The 13,861-nt window shown below is 31.1% G+C and overlaps 1 protein-coding gene across 1 annotated transcript; it reads right to left on the bottom strand.

Moving 5' to 3' along the window:
• LOC109352720 (mitochondrial uncoupling protein 1-like) lies at positions 9,023-13,287 on the bottom strand. Its single transcript, XM_019594901.1, has 9 exons — positions 13,078-13,287; positions 12,227-12,439; positions 12,045-12,123; positions 11,745-11,878; positions 11,548-11,646; positions 11,341-11,445; positions 10,885-10,959; positions 10,032-10,118; positions 9,023-9,269 (listed from the first exon to the last, which is right to left on the bottom strand). The coding sequence occupies exons 1-9, from the start codon at positions 13,159-13,161 to the stop codon at positions 9,234-9,236; spliced, it is 912 nt and encodes a 303-aa protein (XP_019450446.1). The 5' UTR covers positions 13,162-13,287; the 3' UTR covers positions 9,023-9,233.

The following is a 13,861-nucleotide window of genomic DNA, read 5'->3' as shown; positions in this document are numbered from 1 at the left end:
ATGTGTCTTGAAGTGTTGAAGAAGGGTTGGAAAGATGGGTCATCCTTGTAATGAGTTTTTAAGTTTTTAAAAAAAAATAATATATGTGTATAAACCGACCGGTTTAGTAAAATACCGGCCGGTTCACCGGTTTTGATACTTGACCGGTTTAACACCTGTACCGTACCGGTTAGGGGCCCGGTTCACCGGTTTTCCGGTTGAACCGGCCGGTACGATACGGTTTTTATAACTATGGTTAATATGTCTGCAACTTCATCAAGGCTCGGTACATATTAGACTTACAAGATAGTTTGCATAGACTTTTCTTTTACAAAAAAAATAGGTCAAGTTCAGTATATTTTTATCATGAAATATAGTAAACTCTTGAATCATGATAGGGCTTATTCATGTGGCAATAATATTGTCAAAACAAATAATCCGTGAGAAGATAATTGACGTAGAAACAAAGAGTTGTCACATGTAGTACATTTAAAATCAAATTGCATAAGAATGTCTTTGAGTTGTCATAATTATTCAAAATAAGATATTGACTACAATTGAAAAATCCTTCAAATATTGCTCGTAGAGCTTGTTTGAGACTATAAATGGCATTGCCCAAATTACATACTAATGATTTATTCTAATGCTCGAAATCAAGTTGTTGCTTAACCTATATCTCATCTACATTAGTATTTAGACCGGAGAAAGTTTGTACAAGGAGTGGTTGGTTGTTACAACAATATCCTTTGATAATTCAAAATAGGAATAAATTAAAGGAAATCAATTAGATTTTATATATTTTCCTACAAAATAATGAAGTGATGGACCTACCTGTAATTGTGAAATTATCGATAACTATTACAAGTAAAAGTGTATCTCCTCAAAACAAGGTACAATAAGTATGGTGAAGCAAAAGAAATGGAAAGGTTTGAAACCCTGGAAGAATGTAAAAATTTCACTTTGTATATGAATACATACCCTTCCCCACATCGAAATTGAAATATCTCAATCCCATGTAAATCAATATAGCAAATCAATTCCGTTATAGCTCAATAGGAGTGATCTATCAAACAACCATGAATATTGAGAAAATTCCTCCAACTATCTTAGATTCCTAGATGAACTTCAACTCTTAGATTCTCCCTCTAAATCTAGTTGCCCCCCTTAGATTCTCACTCTAAATCTAGTTATTCCCCCACTTTACGTGTCAAGTTAGTTGACGATTAAGTGAGTAAGTTAATAGTCGAGTATGATGGAAAACCCTAAAAGTGGAAGTTGTTGAGATCGGAGATACTTATCTCTTTAGGAAAATGTTATAATGTTTAAGACTTATTCTTCTTTCTCAAATATGATTCTAATGATTGAATTCAAAGACTTTAAAATCATTTCAAAAAATATCATGGAGTAGCTAAAGTTATAGGCAAAAGATAAGTGAAGGAAATATTAAAAGATCTAACATGTTGTTCTCTTTATTACATAAAATGATACTGAAATTGAGAAGGCAAAAGTATTTTGGAGTCACATTGGCTATAATCTTGTCTATATTGTTAAAGCACATGAACATTTAGTAGAACTTCAGGCTAGCTTTGCATGTTTGTTACTTGCTACATAGTATTTAAGCTTGTGATGTTTATCCTTAATTCATAACATTAAAAACTTCTTTGGGGACCATGAAATGTCAATGCTTTAGTTCCAACGAAAAGATTATCCTCTTGGCTTACTATTAAGCGGAGGGATCTACTTACTCCAACTCCTCATCTTAATTATCAATTTTAGGAAAATTCAATAATTTGAATTACTGAGTAAATCTAAATTATTGGATTTCTCTAGAATTGATGGTTAGGATGAGGAGTAACTAAATCCATCCTCTTTCACGATTTTAATGAAATAATATTGCCAATAGATTAGAGGGGTGACTCCTTTTCTTATTTTTAGCTAGAGGATTTTGTAGAATGCTAGAACATTGGTACAAATAATCATTTGATGGAAGGAAAATGACATTTGCAACAAAATGTTTAGGGGAATAGATATTTATCTAGGGATAAAAATAGAGTCGGGCGGATATGAGTAGTGTTTTCCCATTCCCAAACCCACAATATTTGCGGGTAGCGGGTATTCGCGATACCCAATGAGTTTTTAATTATATATTCATATATTATGTAATAATCAATATGTAAAAAATTTATTTACATAAATAATAATGTATTTATATGATAAATTTATGATTACAATGAAATAAATATAATTTATTATGAATTATTAATAAAATATATAATATGTAATCTTAAAATAATAAAAAATTATAATATATAAAAAATTAATTAAAAAATTAAATTTTAAATATGTGAGTACCCGTAGGGTAGGTATCATAGAACTTGCTTCCACTTGTAAGCTATTAATACGGGTACTCGTTATGAGTATTTCTACGGATACCGACGGATCAAGTTTTTTTGGTCATCCATGTTGATTTATCAAAAAAGCTTTGCAATGCTATGGCAAATCAACAATGACTCATGGAATACCTAGAAGCTTATGTTAAAAGCCATTTTATTTTTTATTATAATCTTCGATTCTATATATTTGAGTTACAATCTATCACAACCAAATCATTATCAGGAAAAGCTTCACTAATACTTATCATCAAGATAAAAATGAGTGAAGTTTAGGAACACACAAATATGGTATTTTTTACATGCTCAAACTGTTATTAGAAGAAAGAAGAGTAAATTAAAGTCCACATTTTAAATTATCCAAACAAGCTAAGATATGTGACATAGATGAAGAAATTTTAAGGGAATAAGCATATAAATTTGATTCAACATGTTTAAAGAGAAAGTGTTTGGATCTTTAAAACAATGAAATCTTATAAAGTCCTACAATGAAATCATTTTTTTCAAGTAGTTTTGGCATGCATGTCTTTGGTGATGATTTTTAGCCTTAGTTAAGGATGTTTTTTCTATTAGATGGTTTGATATCATCATAGTGAAGACCTTCATTGTGCTTTAGTTATCATATTTCCTATGATTAATAATTATTTTTAAAAACAATCCATCTTGCGAGTTTACTACTACATTTAAAACCATGTTGCAATTTTATGATAAATTAATATTTTTAATTTTTGTGTGTTCTTAATATTTTTATTTAAAAAAATTTATTGTGCCCTTAATATTTTCACATAGATATCCAAAAACCTCATACTCTAAATACTAAACCAATTAGGAAGGTATGCACGCATGGTAATTTGTTCCCAAATGCTAAAATTTTAACCAATTAGGAATGTTATTAAGAACATATATGATAATTTATTCCCAAAAGCTAAAACTCTTATTTAGATTTTGATAAATAAATAGTTTTCCCTATTAAGAATTCATGCATATATATCAAAATGATTCAATATTCATGTTAGTTATATACAATATAAATTTAATTCAAATTAGATTATGATTTTAGTTCATGTTGGACTAAATTGGCTTGTTTTAACACAATGATGCACAAATCTTTTCCCTTTTATTCTTTCATTTTGTAGGAAAAATTGTATTTGAATGTAATCTTTTTTTACTTCTTGTTCCTTTAATACATCCTTTTACTTATAAGGAATGTGTACATGGAAGGACAATGTATAACTTTTCTTATTACATATAGTTAGAAATGATATATTTTCTAGAAATAGTTAAGAATATATATAATGACACTGAAAATACATAATAATTGTTGCAAAATCTATAAATATATTCGAATTTGATAAAAACGAATTAGTTTTCTAATTAGAATATCATACATATCCAAATTAGTAGGAAAGTGTACGAATATGGTATAGTATCTTTTCATAAAATGCAAAACCACAAAATTGGAAAATTAATATGTTGACCTTTATTGGGTAGATCGTATGTAATACCCATGATGGCACCTCTTGGGTAGATCGTATGTATTAATATGTGCAAAATTTATCTTAGATGATTGGATTAATTGAATATTTTAAGTATACATAAATATCATTTATATTATGTCTAGGATTAAAATAGTTTAACAATTCTTGTTACATTACTTTTATATCATTCCAAATATAAAAAGGAGAAAAGAGCAAGATTCTTGTAACTAAAACATGTGTCTACACACAAAGATGAATTTGTTGAGAGCAACAACTAGGCTTAATGAGAATTTCGATGAGCAGAAAACTCAAAATTAACACAATTACTCGAAATCAGCTAGTTCTGAACAAAATTGTTAGAGATATGCGAGCTAAAAATATGAGAAATATGGAAATAGAAGGAGGAAATTATGATGAAAATAAGGATTACAAACAACCTTCTACACATTTCAAAGAAGAAATGAAAAATGATCTCGCATTGAAGGCATTGATTTCCATGGGAATGAAGAGTTTAATTCTTTATAATTTGGATTAAATGGAACTATTAAGTTCGATGTATTCAATATGACTCTTCGATATAAATTCTTTGTTATTCCATTGCTTTTGATGTGTAGTCTTTTATCTAATGCTTGTTTTGATTGACGCTAAATTGGCAATTAGGAGTATAAAAACTTCCTACGTATGCAAATAAGTATAAGGAAAGGGGATTATCGTATTCATAAAGACTTGCTAACTTAGCATTTCAAAATTAAATTATTATTCTAAGCTTGGTTTTTCAAATGGGTTGTTAAGTTGTTGGTCTTTGTTATGAAATTTAATGATGAAAAGTGTTGGAAGTTAGATGTAGAGTTTGCTCACTATTTATTTTAGTAAAATGGGCATACAATCAATCAAACAAAACAAACATGACGCCATATAATATTATACCTCAAATTCGATAAGAACTAATACTTTAGTCATATTAGCAACTCATGATATAAAGTCTTGTGTATAGAAACCTTACACATAAGATCGAATATTATGACTCTCACACACACCTTAATTTCTAGCAACTATGCATATAAGTTGAGATTAGTGCACACTTCAATTGTGTTAGCCGTCAATGTCTTGATCTATATTAACACTTTACCAATATTAGATCTATGTCTAGCAACAATAATTATATAAATTAGTTTTATGAACCTTCAATCATATCTCTATGTCTAATAACATACATTATCCAATTTGAGAGTTTTTCAATGTAAATATGACTCTATATCTAACAGAAATATAAACATAAGCACTTATTACTACAATTAAGCATACAACTACGTTTAGTGTGATACAAAAAGGAAGAATTACATGCATTGGACTATGAAACCAAAATTTCTTCACTAATTAAGTTCACTTCCTAAAACATACTCATCAATTTGTCAACCACACAGTAAGCATTATAAACACCAAGAATAATTCATAAAATTCAAATCATTTCATTCATTGAGTTTCAAAATACATAAATGAATAAACTTCTCATCACAATTGTAACAAAGGCACTAGGCTCTTCGCTCCTACATTTAGGGAGTGGTTAAGCGGTGGATTGGTATGTTGGTGAATGATTGGGAGGTGTCGGGTTAGGGAAATGAGGAAATGGTGTTTTTGGAAAAGTGGGTTGATGGGTTTAGGGACCAAAATGTGAGGTCTTGGTCAAGGACGTTAAAGACACACAATTTTGCTTCTACCAGCTTGGCTAGTCTCAATGCTTCAGAAATGGTTTTGGGACGTAAAATATCTAATTCACGCTTGATTTCAAGTAACGGCCCAAAAATAAAACAATTGTGAATGACCTATTGAGAGAGACCCCAAATGTGATTACACAGTTTCTCGAACTGTTTTTGATACTCTACAATTGTATTCTGTTGTTTTAATTTGAACAGTTCTACTTGATGATTAGTATAGGAAGATGAGCCAAAACGTGTCTCCAAATCCTTAGTGAAAGAATTCCAGTCAGATAGGTGATAGTTGTGAGACATCTATTTAAACCAGCTAAGGGCCTCCCTATGCATATAAAATGAAATCATGGCTAGACATTGATCTGTGGGAACCATATAAAGCTGAAAAAATTGTTCAGCTTGAAAAATTCACTCAAGGGATCTGAGCCATTAAATGGGATGAGCTATAATTTGGGTGGGTGGGGCTAGGAGGATGTTGGTGGTTGTAGGAGAAAGGTCTAGAAATAAGGTGGTGGTGTATGGTATAGGGGTATGGGCGTGGGAGATAATTAGGATGGATGGGGTTGTTGTGGAGGAGACGAAATATTTGGGTGATTGGTAGAGTGAGTGACATGAGAAGAAGAAGGATGGAGTGGTGAGGGGTCAGGGGAAATTGAGGCAACATGTCTAGCATCTTGTTGTTCTTAAGTTTCTTTGAGTTTGTCCTGAAGAAGTTGAGATATTGAATCATCAGGATCCTTCTGAGTGTTCTTGGGAGGCATTTTGAGAAAGAATGAAAGCACCAAATGTTAGGCTGATAGTTAATTAATTAGATTTTAAAGTGTAGAACCATTTCTAAAAAAGAAGGATTGTATTAAAAATTGGATTCATTTATTTCATACCCATTCTAGAGCTCATTACATCCTTAAAATAAAGAAGATGGACGAAAATATATAAGCTATATTGAATCTTCATCGTACAAATGGTGAGATCCTATATATTTGACTGATTGTCTTTTAACAACATTTATTTACTGAAATGTATAATCTTTATACCAGTAAGGCTTTGTTTCGACTCAAAATTTGAGATTAAGTAGAATATAGATTTTATTCCATATCTTAATTCTGAGTGAATTATGTAGATGCATGTACTTGGAGGCACAACCATTTTCCCACTTTTCCAATTTGGAATGGTATTAAGAACATACATGATAATTTGTCCTCATAAAGTTAACAATTTATGTTGAGATTTGGTAAAAACAAAATTCTTCCCTTATGTGAATCCCATGCATATCCAATTGGCTAACCAATTAGGAAAGTCTACAAAACATGGAATATCACTCTCTAAAGTGTTGAAGTGTTGAAGAAGAGTTGGAAAGATGGATCATCAATTAGCATGTGCCTTGAAGTGTTGAAGAAGAGTTGGAAAGATGGGTCACTTTATAATGGGTTTTTAAGTTTTTAAAAAAAAAAATATATATGTATAAACCAACCGGTTAAGTAAAATACCGGCCGGTTCACCGGTTTTGACTGGTTTTGATACTTAGCCGGTTCAACACTTGTACCGTACCGGTTAGGGGCCCGATTCACCAGTTTTCCGGTTAAACCGGCCGGTACAGTACGGTTTTTATGACTATGACTATAAGTGAAGCAAATAATTCGGGCTGGGTTTGGTGACTATATAAGTAAAGCAAACAATTATCCCTAAACAAAAAATACACATTTCTGCTATAAATTAAACAAATATTATAATAAAATTCACATTTAAATATGAAAACGTAAGTGAAAATATAAAAAACAATAAACACATGTTTGTAGAAAAACCAAAGAATTTATTCAAAACCCTAAAAGAATGAATCGTTTTTTTTCTCTAAAATAATATATAATATTAATAAAAACCTTTAAATAACCACTAAACAAAGTCGACTAATAAACATAAAAAATCAAGTTAGCATAGAACAAAACAATTTTTACAAGTTAACATTATTAAAGAGTTCGATTTATGTTTCCTTTAAAATTTCACAAACGAGAGAGGATTCACTTACGAATAAATTTAAAAAATTTATTTCACATCTTAGTTATATATTCTAAAAAAAATTAATAGTTTAAAAAACTTTTTACTTATTTATATTGAGCAAGCAAAATAAAAAGTGGGAAAGTCATCATTTGGTGATGATGAGGTTTTAATTTTGGAATCAAGATCTGAATTTGGATTTAGTATGATTTTACCTTATTTGATCTACATGCCTAACCAAATTAATTACATTATGTTGATGAGATTCACTAAGGCATATACCAACTTACAATAATACAAATAATTATTATTTCGTACTAAAAAATAGACAGATTATATTTATGAATTTAATCTATATTCCATGTATTGTTTTTTATAAATACAACTCATCTTATTTTTAATTTACTTTTCTTAATTCTGTTCATATTACTAGAAAGTTCACAATATTTTGTTTGGTAGATTGAGTATGCATGAAGAAAAGCTCCAACACAAAGAGCAAATAAAATAAAGGGTAGAGGCCAAGTGGATTAAAATAAGTCTTGTTAAGGGCATTTTAAAGGAAAACAAATAGAAAAAAAAATGTATTGCAAAACTAAGTTTACCAGTTCCCAAATATTAAATTCATCATTTTCAAAAATAAAATTCCATGTTTTGCTAGTTTAATATTTATAATAAATGAGAGTCAAACTTTCAACTTCATTATCGCTCACTTTTTTACCTCTAGCCACCTTACCAGTATGGAATTGGATTGTTACTAATCATAAAGTTGTAAGTTTTGATTGAGTACACTAGATTCCTTCTCATGTAGTTTAATGTAATGCCTTCGGTCTTTTTTTATAGGCAATTATTAGTATGTTAATATTTGTTACGAGCGAAACTCGCTCTTTCACTTCACCCCTAACCATCAAACCACCTTATAGTTTTTTTTTTTTAACTTACTATCAGTGACAGTCAAACCTACGATCTCTTTCACTCCATTCCTTAAACTTCTTCATCCTAACGATCAGACCACCTTATAACTTCTGAGTGCCTCGAGTCGGTGACTATCAAATTTGATCTATAGACTACAAAAATGAGTCTGAATTTGGTAATGCAAACCAATTTTCATCATATCACAAGAATGCAACTCACTAATGATACTTCTAAGAGAGCATATATGTTGTCTCATAGTTTGTGTCACTCTATGTGTCACAAACTTGTAATTGGTCAGAAAAATATTTAATAATTAACTCTCATGTTATTACACATTTACACAAATGTGTATGTGTTTTGATAAACCCTCAGGTTTCCATCTGCAAAAGACAACACCATTTTACTCCTTAAGCATTCCTATTATAGTTAAACCCTATAGATATTCGGGAGCACATCTGCTGTCCCATAGTTTGTACCACTCCATATACCATAAGCGTGCGATTGGTCAGAAAAATATCCAAAATATAATGGAAGTAGCATGCATTTACTACAAGCTTTAACAATACTCAATACAATCAAAACTTTTTCCCACTAAGCGAGGTCGGCTACATAGTCAAATAATGTCATAAAAAAGCTAGGATAAATGTATATGTTTTTTCTCATATACTAATACATCATTATTATTAAAACAACAAAAATGTTTGCTACATTCCAGTTAGCATTTCTTAACAATTCTCATTGCATTTGCAGTTGCAGGAACTAGTTGGTTCAACTCAAGCTGATTCTAAACCTTTTACAAACTTCTTAGTCTGTCACAAGAAACAATGATAGAAATTAGCAAGAAAACTGAAAAAATCAACAGTTTAAAGCAGTTTGAGAGAATGTTTGTAGAACTAGGAACAGATTCAATCAACAAACAAATGTATATGTTTCATCATGCTTGTATTCATCCCTAATAGTAATTTTAGATCCATACTATATAAAATCATAGCACATTTCCAATTACCACAAGCATTATAAAAAGAAGAGTAAATACCCATTTTAGTCACTCATATTTTTCGACTTTACCGGTTTAGTCCTTAAAACAAACCTAAAATTGTCCCCAAAAATTTCAAATGTAAGTCAAGTTAGTCCTTTTTAGCATATTTTACAACACTTGTTAGGAACTAATTTGACTCCAAAAAGGACTAATTTGATCCACATTTGAAATTTATGGGGACCATTTTAGGTCTTTTTTTTTTTTTTTGAATGACTAAACTGGTAAGATCGAAATATGAGAGACTAAAATGGGTATTTACTCTAAAAAAAATGCTTTTTGCAAATTTGGCTTTTCTGATCTATACCACAATAAACAAGAAATGAAATTATGCTACACAACCAAAAAGAAAGAGCTGAATTTTAACAACATATAAGAGTGGTTGTTGGATGGAATAAAATAGTAGGGATCATTCATCCATCAAAGTGTAAAAAAAGTATGCACATCATTCTAGCTTATCTAAAACTCCATAACATAAGATGCAGCTGAATCGAAAGCATGACTGAAAATCTAACACAAGATGTATAACTTGTACCTGTTCTAGAGTTAAAAACATAATCACATTCCAAGATCCTAGCCGCCCGAAATTCGGTAAGAACCCCTTATAAAAGGCTAAAATTCCCTGCAAAACGTTACATAGAGTAAACAATCGGTTTTGATAAATTATATTGACAATGTAGTTACTTGTCTAATAAAATTCGAAGAGGGTGGACAGAGAAATAAGATATGTGATGCTTACTATCTCGACAAGTACTTCGTTTCAATATGTAATCACATTGAAAGACCTTTTGTTGGATGATTATTTTCCCAACAAAGGAAAGCAAACAAAAAGGGCATATTATGCAACACTAGAATGAAACTAGTCTATTTTGTGTTGGCCGATAAGATGGTCGAAACACGTCATAGGATGGTTTGGACATATGTGGAGGAGACCGATAGAAGCGTCAATAAGGAAAGTAAATCAAATAGAGGGGGGGCAACAAAAAGTATAAGCTATACAATTAGGAAAGATTGACAGATCAATGTTTTGTCAATGAACATGATTTATGATGGAGCATTATGACGACATTCGATCGATCTAGCCGACCTCACCTAGTGAGATTAAGGCTTGGTTGTTGTTGTACATAAGCAAATGTGAGAAATGAGAATGTATGAAGATGTCAAAGAGGCTTAAAAGTCACAAGGGATTCAGCTTGCAATGTTTGTGGGCTATATACTTAATACATCAATCATGCACCACTTACAATTAGATAAAATCAAATTCTGTGAAGCATTTATTCACCCTTATAAACAACTATATCCCCATACAGTTAATTGTTCTATAACCAAAGAAAAATGACGGTAACAACATGAAGGGAAAAATAATAATAGTGAAAAAATGACCATACATCATTTTTCAATGTTTTGACGAAACAATCGAGGGTACTTTTGTAACTAGGATCCCCCATCATTCTTGACTTCACCTGCATAAACACCAATTGCAAGATAGAACAATTGAATTAGTTGAAAAGTGAGATTGCATATTAAGATAACCACAAAGCAACAGAGGGAAGAAAGAAACGAAAACAATTATACACATTAACACATAAACCCCAATGAACCTAAGAGAAAAGCTGTGAACAAGAAATTCTTATTATGCATTAGATGCGTTTACTAATCCTATCGTTTTCTAATTATCGCTGGATTATCAGTTTATCATAGTTGAACGGTAGAAAGATAAATGTAAGACTTGGTAGAAAATTGTAGAAACAATTATTAACAAGTTACATCCGTACGTAAAATGCTGAGGCATTAAAAATGCGAAATGAACTATAGATTTTCACAAGTAAACACGACAACTTTACCACATCAACTGGGGAACCAATACAAACTGCGAAAAACCCTGCCCCTAGACCAGAAAGAAGATGAGTTACAACATTATCGGTGAACCCTGGAATTTTCAAAATAGTCTGCAACAAAGAAATAAGAATAGTTAGTTAATACAAAATATAAAAGAGGAAAAACAACACAATATTGCTTCAAAACACGAATCCAGAATCTTCGACATTTACCTGTTTCACTTGATCATAGCTGGCTAGTTCAGCAGCATTGATGATAGCATTTCTTGCTATATTGGGGCCAATCCCAGTCCAAAGAGCAGAAACTCCTTCCTGTGGGTTGGATTGAAGTTTAACTAAATAAAACTACGACTTCGAAGGACTGAATACATATTTCTCTATCATAAATCATATCATGTTAAAGCACAAACCTGTCTAATGATGGTTGAATAAGCATTCAACGATCCAGAATAACGCCTGGGCACACCAGCAGGTAATTTTCCTTCTGCTTGGAGTCTAACTTTCACAAGATCGGTTGGATTTGCCACCGCGATTCCCACGGCACCTGTTGATAGGTAAGTTCAAGGGGCACAATATTATAGTTATTTGCATTGTGCATCTAGACTGAAATAACATATGTTACTACTAGTAAAAAGTCAATAATCCACAGATCCGGAAACAAGTTTGAATAGGAAAAAACAATTCCTGCAATGTCCAGCATCGGGCTTTACCAGTTGTCAGTGCAGCAAGAACCTTCTTCGACAATGGAACATCTCCAACATGGTCACTACCCACATACAAATTCTTAACCTGTTACAGAATCCATGTTATTTAGACCTGATATTACATAACCAAAGAGTAGACACAAACTTTAATAAATGAACACTTTTTTCCGACAAAATACAAAACTCACAGGCTCATATAACCCAATTCTTAAGCCTCCATACACACATTGACGGTGTAGCCCTGGCACAATCCCCTTCCAAAGTGCAGAAAGGCCTTCTTCCCTGGCAATGGTTCCAACTGTTCCCAGCATCCCCTTATATTTAGGTATGACTGTGTCGCCTACGGCTTGCTTTTGAAGCTGAAGCCTGACTTTGGCAGTGTCCAAAGGAATTGTACAAATCTATTTAAAATACAAGAGTTTAGTTTAGTGATAAATTTCAGCTACAACTCCAAATATATGAAGAACTAAGTACTTATACAAGTGACATGTAAAACAAAGATGAACAACAGTATTATCACTCATCACAGTGTTCAAATGTGTAAGAAATAAGAGTATTTAATATATAACAAAGTGAAAATCTTCATATAGAGCAACTCAAGAACAAACTCCATTTGTTTAATGAAATTGATAAATAAATCTCCATAATGAAATAGGTATTTTACAAAGTGAAATGTAACTGGAATGTTAGACATTAATATTCATCAAACACATTACACAACCTAAGTTAGAGGACAAAATATTCATCATATAAGTTACTACTTCACCATGCATGGTTTGTTACAAACAAAAAAAAAAAAAATCTGACAAGCACCGAGAATTAAACAAAATCCAACAATGAACATTTGCTAGTTATCAAGATCCATTATGTCCAAAAAGCATAAACATAAAAAATAATGGGTTTGGTCCCATAACAATAAAAATGGAGTCTTTTCACATGATCACCATAAGAAGAGGGTACCCATAAAAGAGAATTTAAAGATAAAGAAAACCCATATCATAGTTTTTGAAGAAAGAGAGAGAGAGAGAGATAAAGGTACCTCGGCAAAACATGCAGAAAAAGCACTGGCTGCAAAAGTGCCAGCAAAAGAGATATCTGAATTGGAGTTTCCACCACCCACCATGGTTTCAAAATGTTAAGAGGTAATAAGAGAGTAAAAAGAGAGTAACAAGTGAAGAAAGAAGAAGAATGAGAGAATCAAAAGAAGACGAAGAAGAATGGTTTTAGTCTCTAGAGGAATGAGTAACAATGGAGATACAGAAAAGGGTGTTTGGACGGAATGCTAATAATGTCTTTTATAGGAAATTTTTATGCCACTTTAGTCTTTTTGACCTTTCATTAATTAACTAATAATTTCAAAAGACTAAATATATTCATCCTTACTGGAAGGAAGAGGTAACCACGAATTTTAAAATTGACTAATTATGTATCCAAATAGATAAGGAAATATCCGTGATAGTATTAAAAATTAGTTCCAAACATGGAATGTAATGTTTTATATTAAATAATAGAGTAAATATATGTTTTAGTTAATAGTCCCAAAATTTTAAAATGTAAGTCAAATTAGTTCATACCAAGTATTGTAAAATATATTAAAAAAGATTAATTTGAGCCACAAAATTTTTGGAGATAATTTTAGGTCTTATCTTTTTAAATGACTAAATTAGTAAGATTAAAAAATATGATAAACTAAAATGAGTATTTATTATATATTGTATTCAACAAAACAAAATTACATCTGAAAAGCTTGTAACTCTGAATAACTAAATTGATAGATGTATAAATAATTTGACCGAAAAATTATGGTTTTGGTGCACCTTTTA

This window comes from Lupinus angustifolius, chromosome LG07, assembly GCF_001865875.1.
Source record: "Lupinus angustifolius cultivar Tanjil chromosome LG07, LupAngTanjil_v1.0, whole genome shotgun sequence".
Taxonomy (NCBI): domain Eukaryota; kingdom Viridiplantae; phylum Streptophyta; class Magnoliopsida; order Fabales; family Fabaceae; genus Lupinus; species Lupinus angustifolius.
Note: the sequence above shows the minus strand (reverse complement) of the source record. Positions and strands in the feature narration are given on the sequence as shown.